General features: G+C 33.8%; 1 protein-coding gene across 10 annotated transcripts in view; it reads right to left on the reverse strand.

The window, feature by feature from the left end:
* LOC142355909 (uncharacterized) overlaps positions 1-13,301 on the reverse strand; it is a 136,440-nt gene that overhangs the window by 18,560 nt on the left and 104,579 nt on the right. For 9 of the 10 annotated variants that reach the window (XR_012761330.1, XM_075407931.1, XM_075407935.1 and 6 more), the window contains one exon: positions 3,613-4,259. Coding sequence is in view for 9 of the 10 variants with exons in the window: in XM_075407931.1 (XP_075264046.1) it covers positions 3,613-4,259 (647 nt within the window). In the remaining variant the exon portion in view is untranslated. Of the gene's footprint in view, positions 1-3,612; positions 4,260-4,771; positions 5,675-13,301 lie in introns of those variants that run through there. The other variant, XM_075407951.1, reaches the window with a different exon arrangement.

A 13,301-nucleotide genomic window follows, 5' to 3' on the forward strand; every position in this document is an offset into this window, starting at 1 on the left:
CAGGGCAGTTCCTAAATTAGAACCGGTAAATAAGATCGAAAATCAAAGATAAACTCTTAATTGTATCACAGTTATATAATTTGCATTCCAGAAAAAAATGACCGAATACTGATTTTCCATAATAATTTGCTTGAAAGAAAAATGATCAAAAAATAAACATACCAATAGAATTGAATTTTCTCTCATTGTCAAATTTTGACAAATAAATAATAAATTATATCATGCGATCAGAGGAAATTTAGTCTTTATTAGTGATATAAATGAAATTCAAAAGAGTCGCGGACAAAATATAAATTTGAAAGTGAGATTGAGGGGTGAATTTTATTTATTATTGCTCGCGTCACTATAGAAAAACAGACTTTTGGGACAAACAAAATTCACGCAAGCATAATCACGTCAATCATATCCACATTTAAGGAATTGTTGTCTTGCTTGTCAATTGAGGACATTACATAAACAACACAAGCCAACCGGTGGACAAATTAGCCATAATATATCTGCCGGGTTTATTCCACAAACAACCCCCCCCCCCCGCCACCTTGCCTCATTCAAATTTCTCAATTTTGAAACTGTAAAAATGTTTGTTCAGAATTCTAACTTCAGGCCGACGCAACTTAAGCTGTGAACATTTTTAGCTGAAGAAAACTGCCCAAACGTGAGGAGTCCCTAAAGATATGGTTGCGGTGCACGGGGGTGGGGGGGGGGGCAACAAGGGAAATTTTTGACCGAAAACAAATTCCGGATTCAATATATGGACACTTGTTTGGGCAAGTTCGAAACAAGATAGAATTTAGAATTTGATAAATTTTTGACTCACTTGACTTAGATTTTGGATTGACATCTTCTCAAAAAATTTTCTGCTTTATATTTAATTTGCAAAAATGAACTAAGATAGTATTTCAAAAAGGCAGGAGTAATAATTTAAAAAATCAATTATAAACACGCGTCAGTCGTGAACAAAATTTTCACCTTAGAGCAATTTGAAAGAGCTCAATTTTCAGGTGTTTTATAAGAACAGAATTTCTGAACAAAATATTCGGTAACATATAAGAAGTCTTTAACCTTTTGTTGGGGCATATTTGACATTTACATACAGTTTTCCTAACAAATATGGAAATGAGGCGCTTCCTGTATTGATGAAATGCAAACTTTTCCTCAGAAAAACAAGGAAAATGCCTGGTCTTATTTACAGGGCAGTTCCTAAATTAGAACCGGTAAATAAGATCGAAAATCAAAGATAAACTCTTAATTGTATCCCAGTTATATAATTTGCATTTTAATATTATGTAATATGGAATCCGTTATGTACACTGTGCTCTATAATTATGTCACATTCAATGTGTTACATAATTGGCCTGTTACAATTGCGCAATAACGCTAAAGGTACAATTAGATGACGTAATTCGCACTAGAAATTTGCACTATACTAAAAAGTATAACTGATATCACGGGTTATTGTTCTCCAATAACTGATGAAATTCGTTTCCAATTACGGAAAGGATGGGAGACAGTTACGTAACGTGTTGCGCAATCACAATGAACACCCAGGAAGTATTGCGTAACAAGGTAATTTAATTTGGGAACCTGAGACGATATTAACGGTACTGTGAATTTTTCACAAATTTATCAATTTTTTGCAACAATGAATTAAATCGATAGCCTGGTTGAGCCTTTCGGGTTATTTTCATTTCCCAATGGCGTAAAATTTTGCCCAGAGTTACAGAATCCTCATAACTATTATTTTAATTTTTTTTTTAAAAAAAAACAGCATTTATCGTAACCAACAACAAAAATTTGTAATGAAAAGAATTTTTTTCGAAACATTTTTTTTTGAAAGTTGTAGCGCATTAATTTATTTTCCATTTAAACGGTTGAAATGAACTGCTATTTAAATTTCCAAAACAAAATCAATTTTTTGCGGAAAAAATAAGCCTGTTATTTCAAAAGCGCTCCAGAGGTCAGAGTGAAGAGTGTTAAGCAGTTTATTCAAAAATGAAGTGCCAATTAATTCATCGTAAATTTGTAGAAACTAGAAATAAGAGCACTTGTTTTAAAATGAACTCTAGATTATCCGACTTCATATATATCATTTTTAACTTTTTTTGCAGAAAAAAAAACAAAAATTATCGAACGGTTCGTAACAAAATTTGTTAGTTAATTTTTTTAAATGTTCTAAATTAACAGCAGCTGGAATAAAATAGAAAAAAATAAACAGTTCAAAACAATTCAAACAAACTCACATCAGAAACAATTCGCTCAACCATTCCTTACAAAAATTTATATCGAGAGAAGTTGCTAATATGCAATTAACTAAGCAATTCTCTAATATAACTCATATATAATTCGTATATATAACGCATATAAAACTAATATATCTATTTACAACCCTACTTTCAAATACGCTTAAGCTACACGTATAACAAGTGGGAGGACCTCACGTCGGATAACCCAAATGGTGTTATTTTTGGTTATTATAGAGATCTATTAAGATTTATAGACTCCATAAGTGAAAAAAAATACGTCGGTACTTCCAATTGACTTTCAGTAGTAAACTGACGCCAATTGATTTCAGCTGCTTAAAATTGTTAATAACAAAAAAATTCAGATCACGCCAAGCTTAAAAGGACGTAAAAGCCACTCGAAAAGTCAAAATCGGGCAAGCGAATTCAAAACAAACCCACGACTACAATAGCTGCTTTAAACATTCGAGAGCAATTAATAGCTCTTTACCAAACTTCTGAAACTAATACCAGCCTGACGAAAAAAAATAAGAATACTAATTTTAATTTTTTTGTAAGGCTTGTATTATTTTCAGAAGTTTGTTAAAGTGCTATTAATTGTTGCTCTCTATATTAACAAAAATCAAACGAAAAAAATTGGCGTGGTCTGGCGTGGATTAAATATTGGTACATTTATCATTCATGCACTTTCCAGTCTCGAATGAAAGAAAATATTTGAAAAATATTCGTTTCAAAACTACTAAAATTTTAATTGCCGAAAAAGTTTTAAGTTCTTGAAAATTTGTCTTAAACCATTCTGAATAACTTTGAAATAAGCGTTTTTTCCCATTTTTCAGATATTATAGACATTAAATGAAAGTGCTCTTTCCATTAATATCACTAATAAATATATATTAATAGTAGAACAACTTAACGTTCAAATAAGTTCAACGGTTACATGACAATTTACCCAATTCCATTTTACCCAATGCCATTGTACCCAATACCAACTTACCCAATGCTCTTTGATCTTTTCGTTCAATTATCCGATTACAAATTAGCAGTCGCTATTAGAAGGATAATTTTAAAATATTTGTGGACAATATAATCCTATGTTTGGTTGTGATAGTTTCATATCAAGTCCCACGGGCCATTTATTTTATAGTCGGCTAAATAGTCGTTCTGGTTAATTTAGCAATAGGGTAAATTGGGTAAGTTGGCATTGGGTAAAATGGCAGGTTGGGTAAAATGACATTGGGTAAAATGAAATTGGGTAAATTGTCCTGACTCCAAGTTCAACTATTCATAACTAGCAGCGCAAACTTTTTGTCATTTGCGGTACTGAGAATTGTTGAAAAACAAAATTGTTTTCAAAAATGGTGGACAGACTCACTTGGCGAAGAAAGATGCGGCTGCAGCTTCTACATTGGCCCTTCTGTCATCTTCATTGAACTGATGATAGCCTTGTAGCTGATGATGCTGTTGAACAAACTGTTGTTCACTGACATTGTTTGCAGAATTCACAATAGGCCCTGCTGCGAAATGAGGTGTAAAATCAGAAGACAAAACCGTCCCCATATTGTTGACATTGTGCTCATTCGTAGGAGGGAACCCGTTAGAATTTTGTTGGTTTTGCTGACCCAGATTCATTTGAGACTGAGAGACGGAATTGAAATTATTGCTACCCAAATTGTGGGGACGGGGGGCTTGTTGACTCATCGTAAGGTCTCTTTGCTGGTTACTAAGCTGGTGGTCTAAACCTCTGTTAGTTATTAACTCATGGTCGATATTATTACTAGTTAATAACTGATCTCTTTCAAAATGGGAATCGTGTAAATTTGATTTTCCGTTGGAAACGAAATTCAAATCGTTTCCAAGGTTTTCCTCGGTCGCAGATGGAGTTTGGTGAGATAAATGTGAATGACTGTTGTTGTTGATGTTGTTTGTTTGTTTACGAGCTGGAACCTGTTCAAAGTTGTTCCAAGTGTGTTTGGTACTTTTTTGTGCAATTGACCGATGATGGTGCGAAGTCATGCTTTGCTAAAACACAAATAAATTTCAATTTTTTGTTTAATACACAATAAAATGCTGCTAAATTTTTTCACAATTTTGCTGCTCAAACAACAATACTAGATATTCGAATAGCTGGCGGAAAAAGGACAATTTACCCAATTTCATTTTGCCCAATGCCATTATACCCAATGCCACTTTACCCACTGCCATTTTACCCAACCTGCCATTTTATTGGGTGAGATGGCAGGTTCGGCAAAATGGCGTAGGGTAAAATAAAATTGCATTGGGTAAAATGGAATTGGGTAAAATGTCATGTAACCCGGAAATTTTTCAGCAATTTTGTTCTTAACTTGAGGCAAACTTTCAAGCTGTGAAAATTAGACGCTGTTGTAGGATTTTTACAGGTGAATATTTAATTTGTCCATTAAAAAACATTATACATCTATTTGTATAAGTTTAAAATATTGTAATTAGTACGACCTGAAAAAAACATCATTTTTATCTCGCAAAATATTTGTTCAACAATATTTCATACAAACCTGAAGCCATGACGTCACGAATTCATGATTGTGGGCCTTTTTGAAATCTAGTTCGAAATTTTGGGCATTTCTAAGTCGCTCATGACAAAATGAATTAGACACGGGGAGTTTTGTTACAGGGTCACAACAAATAGTCGGGCAACTTGCAGTTGAAGTTCGAGAATTCGAAATATTACGTAATTTTGGAGATAACATTTTTGATAAAATTGCGCACAAAAAAAACGATTTTAAATTAAAAAAAGGATCGAAAAAAATCAAAATTTGCAGTTTTAAAGATAGAGGCGGTAGCAACAGAATAAAAGCTGTAAAATGGCCAATTTTGAGAAATTTTGTCTGGCAATTTTTGAGAAATATTTTGCCGGAAATTTATTTAGGAAAACTTAGGGAAACTTCCGAAAATTGTTTACAGAATAATTCCCCCAGCACTAATTTGAACTTTGAAAATGTCAAAAATATGAGTTTAATTTCTCACACAAGCCAAAAGAACACGCAAATATATAATGATAGCTGTGTAGAGATAAAAAGTTATGAATAACAATATGTCAATTTTGAGCAACTGTAAGCTAAAGTTATCCACAAATTTATGGAAAGAAATATTAAATTCCGAAATGTGGCTTTGGAAAATAGTACTTGTTAGCGCAATAAAAGCGTCAAATTTGACTTGAAAGTAGTCGCGGACTAATATTATGATATTAGCAAGCCAGATAGCTTTGTTAGTAGTAGTTAGAAATGGTTAAATTAACATGGATATGCGCAATAATTTTAGGCTTGGTTACAATTGGTTAGAGCAACAATATTAGAAATCACTTTTGGGATTAGTGGTATAATTAACTAGTGATTATTTAATCGTAGTTTAACTTTGAAGTGTCGGCATTTGAGTGCCGGTACACGTGGGGTGTTGACTAAATATATTCTCTTTTGATTATTTGTTAGTTTGAGTCGTGCTTTATTTCACTGAGCCGTTTCTTTTCACATAAACCACCTTGTTTAAAACCCACTGCCCACGTGTACCAGCGCCTTAACGACCAATTACACTGAAGTATCATTAAAACAAGGACTTATTAGCCGACGCTAAAGTCTACAGAAAAAAAAGAACACCAGCATTTCCAACAACTGACAGATCCAAGCAACCATCTGGACCTATAGCGCCAAGCCAATTTCAGTACTGAGCAAGTCTAATCTCAAGTCTAACTAATTCAGAATCAGTACTGATTCAGAACTATGATCATGTCATTTTTTTTATACTTGTCAGTCTTGTGCACGTCTTGGCCAAGACTTGCTAAGTTTAAAAACCTCAAAAAAGCTCGTGAAAAAATACCCATTCAAGCTTTGTATGACCTCGATTCTTGATATTCAAAAACCTGATCGTAAAAAATATCAACACTGCGTCAAATGTTGTGATGGCACCATCAGGAAAAATGGTACAATTTTTCAGGGATGAAAAAAATCTCAACAATTCTATGAACTTCAAATTAATTAACACAAAAGAACTTTTAGGGGTTTCAGTAATTCGTTTTTTGAAAAAAATTAAGAATTTCATTTTTTATCGAGAGAGAAAGCTTAGATTCATAAAGTACTGAATGCATCATTTTTTCTGCGTTCAAACAGCAGGGTTCGACTAAATTCGTAAAGATCCAAGTTTTTCGGTTGAAAAGGAATTTTCTGAATTATGCTCAAACATAGCCATTAAATATTAGTCTAAAGCACACCTATATTACCCATATAAATGACATAATTTTCTGAGTAGGAGGAACTAATTTAACGAAGACAAATTATTAAAGTGTGCACCGCTACAAAGCTATAGACAATCGAGCCCGGTTTCACAAATGGTCGCCGTTGAAATATTTTCCTTCGGTTTTCAATAGTTCAAAGGCTTTTAAAAGACTCTATAAGAAATATTTTCCAGCTCCGCCCATAAAAATTGGTGCCCGCATTCAAACTTCAAATATTAAAGTAATTTTCCATTTTTTGCAAATGTGAACCTATGTACTTCAGAGAAACAGTTGAAGTTGCGTTTCTTTTTAAAGAGAGTCGGTTTTAACAAAAATTTATGCTAATTTATACTCTTGGAGCAAATAACACAACATAGGTTTTTGTTTAAAATATGCTTGATAAGCTGAAACATTAATGCTTGAAATATAAATTGGGCGTCATAGCCAGCCGGTGGTTTCCGGCTGACTTCCGGTCGCGCATAAAAATTAAGATCCCGAACAACGCGTTAATTTCGAATAAAGTTATATTTTCAGGAATTTGTCGGCTAAAACTGTTTTTTTAATTGGTTGATTTTCTAGGATCTTTTACGTTTGTGAAATTCAGCGCGTGAATATTATTTGTACCCCGTCCCCCCACCCCCCCCCCCCCCCCCAAAAAAAAAAAAATGCCGAATTTTTACATAATGATTTATTATGAAAAGGCGCGTGCTTTGTACCTGGGTGTGCATAAAGTACTGGGACTAGTAGGCTAAATTGACCACTAAAGTATTTCAACACCTCAATTGCAATTATTGAGAGGCTAAAACATGTTTCGCAATAGACCTTGCATGGGAAATTTTCGAGTACAAAGCCATTTCAAACAATCCCATCTACAGAACACACATGTTGCTTCAGGCTAAATTGATTTCAATCTTCAAAGCCAGCTAGTGTATGTTTAGAATCACAAATTTATTCACACGCGCAGATAATGACGTGGTCATGCAATTATATTTATGGTACTTAATCGCAACTTTTTCATTTGAAGTCCGGCAAAAGTCCATAACAAACATTCTGTGAACTTGAACGGCAAAGTTTTTAACAATTCCTTTTTTATTGAAGCAATTTCGAACAAAGATTAATATCGTACGACATATTATCCTTGTTTCCATTAACTGATGCAGCTGAAAATATTAAACAAAATGGCAAAGCAAAAAAAATAGTTCATAAAATTTGACAACAGAAAAAAAAACAAGACAAAATGTTTTCTTCACGCATAGGGGAAAATTTTCCCCTCACAATTAAAAAGCAGCGCACGTTATCTGAAAAAGAAGCTTTGATATCGCATCGCAAATAAATTCAATTATGAAAATTTATCAAAATTCCACTAAATTTAGTGTTTTTATTCGTCAATACATTATCACAACTATCAATACTTTAGTCGGGAAAATTCCAATTATTTGTTGAGAAATGAAAGCGTAGCGGAAAGCGAGTACTAATTAGACAGAGTTCAAGATAGACTTCAGAACTGAAACACTTCTTGAATGAAACTTAACAGCAATATTTTTCACCACTCAGAATTGCATGAAAACGAAAAATTGTGTACTCCAAAATTGTTTGAAAAGCACTGACGCAACGAAACAAAAACAAAAAAAAGCAAAATTTTTCCAAAAGTTGAGCTCTGCTGATTCAGAGTGAATTTTTTTGGATGGTCAAAAAGTTCAAACGAAACTAAAAAGTTTTATCCACATTGAGAAAAAATAATTGCGACAAAACCTTGAAAGTAAATGTACAGCATGTATAAATATGTACCGGAATATCTCAAATGGAAAAACTAGACTATCAAAGAATATATGGTTTTAGAGTGTCCTTATTTTATAGAAAGATTAAAATCGGGGTGAAATGACAGAGGGGTTAAATGATACCGGGGTGAATAAATCGGGGTTAAATGACAGGGGGTTAAATGAATAGGGGTGAAAAAGCGGGACACCGTTTTTAGATTTGCTCCGCTTGAATCAAAAAACATAATATATGAAAACGTATTTTGGCAGTTATGCCATAAGCTACCCCCGAGGTGCCGATATAGAATAGAACTACGCTTTTTTATGAAGTTAAGGGCAAATTATTGATAAAAAATGTTTTAAAAGGAAAAAAACCGACACCAGAAGAACAATTTATTCCAAAAGAAATTATCACCTCCAATATTATGATAAATTTATAATAAAACCATGTTGTTGACAACAAATGCATGTAATTCGAAAATACAGCTTAGAAAGAAGCCAATGAATTTTAAAAAGCACAAACTATAAGAGCGTGGGTTTTCAAGCAGAAATGAAAAAATTTTCAACTACCCTAATTTCATCACAGCATGAGACCCTGGCACACAAATAGCCTGCTCATTGTGTTATTTACTACATCATATTTCGTTTCGGTCAATTACATTCAAATCTACAAATCTCCAATTTAGCATATTTTCCATTACATTACAGGAAGTTTATCCCTCGTAAATTTACGTCACTCTGTTTAAAATGCTCATCTAAATATTCACATTTTTCACGCTTTGTTCAGTCAAGCGGGTAAAAACATCATTATAATTCGACATACTAACAAACAAATATGTTAGCTCTGATACGATTAGCTTTAAAAGCATCTTTAGAAAAAATGACAATAAAATTGCGTTTTTTTTAAAAAAAAATTGACATACATAAATTTCAATTAGTGTTTTTTGTTCCAAAATTGAAACTGACACGATAATGATGATTATGACATCATATTTTTCCTCAATACTGGTGATATTTTCATCGCCCCTTGTTTTTATCAGTTACAAAATTTTGCAATAACCCAAAATGAGCAAAAATTTTTCATAACTCCGAACCCAGTGAGCCTTAGAGTCCCACCCCCAAACGGGATGAACTCTTTCGCCCTGTGGGATTTAACGTTAAAGTATGCGCGCATAGTGCTCAGCATATAAAAAGAAAAGTGAATAAAAATTACATATATCACATTAAATAAAATCATATTACATCACATAGCGATACAGTGATAAAAAGTAGAGTATAGTTACAGCCCACTAAAATTCTCCTTTCGAACTATTCTTAGTGCAAAAATTGCCCCTTGCTTGTTTTTAACGGGCAGAGTACATTTCATTACAGGGTGAAATCAGCAATAACAAATCAATAGTGTCATATCTATCACAGCCGCAGGCTGGAAATGCGGAAGACTGGCTAAAATTGCGGAGGGGTTGAAGGGGAATGGGCTAAAATGACAAGGGCGCAAATAGAAGTAGCCCTCTGTCTGCATTGCGACACTCTTTTTGGGCAAATTTAAATTAGATCCAGGTCTTAAAATCGAACTTCAAAATTAAACAAGTCAATGCTCTCCAATTTTCTGAAGAAAATCTATCGTACAATATGTCATCGATTTTTATTCTGGACGACTGGGTCAGGTTTTATAACTTTTTAGTTATAAATGAAATTAGTTCAAGTTGTAAAACTTTTGGGGTCTGGAACTTCGCCGCTATATTGGTCTTCTGAAGTTGGGCTAGAAATTATATGAAGGTGAATTCGGTCGCCTTTCGTGTTGTGTGTGAGTGGGGGGGGGGGGGGGGGGTTCAGGCAAATTTTTTGAAATCTAAAAAAATGAATTGAAACTAAAAAATCAAAAATTATAGAAAATTGTGTAAAATGAAGAAAAAATGAATAAAAAATTGCTAGCAATTAAAATAAAAAATTATTAGCATTATTTTTACCAATCAGTCTGTTATCTGTCATTCCGAGCGAGCTAAATTTGTCATTTGACAAGAGCAAATATACTTTTTCTCTGCAAAATCAGCAATAACTGGGGCTGAATTTTCAGGGGCGTAGGAGGGCAGGGAGGGGGTGGGTGGTGTTTGGTTGGACTTTGTTGCGGGGCTCTAACTGCGAAGCTTCAAACCCGGCACCCTTCAGATGAAAGGAAAAAGGACGGAGGGAATTTTGGGGGAAACCGTCCCTTAATTTTCCTCATATCGCAAATTTAAATCAACACACAGCTCCCTCAGAATCTACAGGCCGCCGCTTAAAAATTTCCATCAAAAATTCCCTTTAAAAACTCAATAAATTCTGTTCTGAAGACAGTTTCACTTGGAGCAGCAAAAATAAAATACTGCTTCATTAATGATATAAACCGCAACTTTTTATAATTATGTGCAAAAATAAAAGACGCAAAAAATGGATGGAAAAATTATTGGGGCAATTTGCGTTTTATACTAGCCCGGATGGGAATGGCAGTATCCCGCGAAGCGGTGGGGGGCTTCGGAGGAGGAGAATTTGATATTCAAAAATAATTATAAATAATCGTCATGTTTTACAACAGGTTTTTGCTTTTTTATTATAGCAAAAAAAACAGCCTAATTTATTAAGCTTTCCTACTTAACGAAGTCAATCTGTTGATAAAATTATGAAAAAGTTCACAAAACCTGATGTTTGGATTTGTATTGAGTGGAGGCCATAAACATACACTTATGGTTTCGGTTACATTACGTTCAACTGAAATGATCTTGCGTTCACGAGGGAGGAGTGAAAGGGGAGGGGGGTTCAGTCTGTTTTTCATAGAAAGAGGGGTCGGGGGGGGGGGAGGGAGGGGGTTGGTGATTATTTTTTAGTGGGTGAACTTGAACCTGTAAGTACTTTGTACATACTGCATACATAAAGCAATCGGATTTTACGTCACAATCAGATTAAACTAAGTAAATGCTCCCTCAATTACTAATGTCTTGTCTCTTGTTTTTTTTTTCGTTCTCTCTCTCTCTCTCTCTCTCTCTCTCTCAATCCTCATCTAAGAGCGAGAGCTATTTACAATGGGCCTAAGATGAAAGACCCGCTCTTCCCATATCGGCCGGGCGGCAGCCGCGTCTTTGTGGAAGGAAATCTTGTGTGTGTGGGTTTTTGAAGCTAAATGCCTCAGATAAAATTCAAAGGACAGGGGTCGTTTTCTAGAAGGCTTTCACTTTCTACTTTTCTCTCTCTTGTCACTTGCCAATTTGCTCAAGAGATTTACCTAATCAATACTTAGCCCAATTTATACAACATCCCCACAATAATAATATTATTAATGATTCGTCATTGTTTTAGACTTCAAAAGGGTCACTGCTAATTTGCGTCAAGTTCACTGAACTTTCACAAAGAACTGCGTCTTAAATCAGCAGCTTAAACTTTTTCATTGATGAACAATGCTGTTTCGTATAAATGACCCATAAAGCCTTAGTTGAATTTGTGTGATGAAACAACTTCACCGCCTTGGAAAAAAATCTTAAGAGTTTGTAGTTAACAAATCTCATAAATAGCCGGATTCACAAAAATTTTCCTTGAAGGAAATAAAGTTCTCACATCAGCATAACAAACCTATGACAAACCTACAATTATGGCAAGCTTAAAATTTAATATTGATGAAAATTCATTTACATTCTTCATTCTTAAATTACGCGTAATAGAACCAAATCTATAGCTCAATGTATTTTTTCAGTTAGTGAATTCAACAAATAATAAATAAATTCTTCAAAAAACTAAAATCGATTGTGCTCATTCTTCAAACAAAATTTATTAGTCATATGTCTGGCATGACAATGCTAATTAAAATGATGATCGGTAATTAGCAGCAGTCCAACATACCTAGCCCTCAAAGTTCTCAAACTATTTTTGAAACTAATTTTACTAATTTTTTATGTCAATTTAATCACCATAGTTTGGTCAAAACAATTGATATTTCAACTTTTTGTATAAGACAATTCCATATTCTTCCTAACACTAAAAAATAAATAAAGGTAAAAACAGCAGGATTTTGGTGTTAGATTCAATAAACTGGTTTGACGTTGAATAATAGTTTTTGCATTCATTTTCAAGGCGTTTTTATATTAAAATAAAAAATACCTGTGTGGTAAATTTCGGCTGCTAAACCCTATTTAGTTAAACTTTCAGATAATACCAGCTCTTAAAAGTTAAACTGTATTAATTTCTTCAAAAAACATTGCTTGTAACTTTGCTTTTTTTCACATCTTTAATATAATTTCTGAATTTCATTGTCTTCTGAAAAGTTTTGTTAACATTATTTTTGTTATGGATTACTTTCTGACCTGAAACTAACTAAAGTTTTTTAACCAACCTGAAAATATTTCATTTGATCAGGGAGAACTGTCATAGCTGTGTGTAGATTTGAGATATACGTCAATTAGGACCTAATTTCTATTTTGTCATCCCTCGAGTAGCTAAATGAAACTCGAGAAACAACAAAAATCATTCTGTCAATCATTCAAGTCCTTCAAATTGCTTTTCTGCCTTTTTAACTCACTTGATGAAAATTAAAGGTGCAAAAAATAATAATTGATAAGTGTCTAACCATCAAAACCAGAAAAACACGGTGTCCCGCTTTTTCACCCCTATTAATTTAACCCCCTATCGTTTAACCCCGATTTATTGTTTAACCCCCTTGTGATTTCACCCCAATTCTAATCTTTATAAAATAAGGTTTATTAAATTAGCAATATAACCATTTGGCCATGCCTCGCGGGCCATGGCCATGCCTCAGCGGCCCGTGGGACTTGATATGAAACTATCACAAACGAACATGGATTTAATTTATCCACTTAATTATGACAAAACATGCCTTTAATGTCGACTGCTAATTGGAGGGATGAAATGAGAGAGGTTAAATGATAGAGGGGAAATAAATCGGGGTTAAAAGATAGGGGGTTAAATGAATAGGGGTGAAATGAAGTAGAACCGAAAAACAGAACGAGTAAAAAAAAGTTTCTGTAATAAACAGCCTACCTTATAAGGATATGATTCGTTGTATGTTGTATATGATTA

This window comes from Convolutriloba macropyga, chromosome 2 (assembly GCF_964194025.1).
Source record: "Convolutriloba macropyga chromosome 2, txConMacr16.3, whole genome shotgun sequence".
NCBI lineage: Eukaryota > Metazoa > Xenacoelomorpha > Acoela > Convolutidae > Convolutriloba > Convolutriloba macropyga.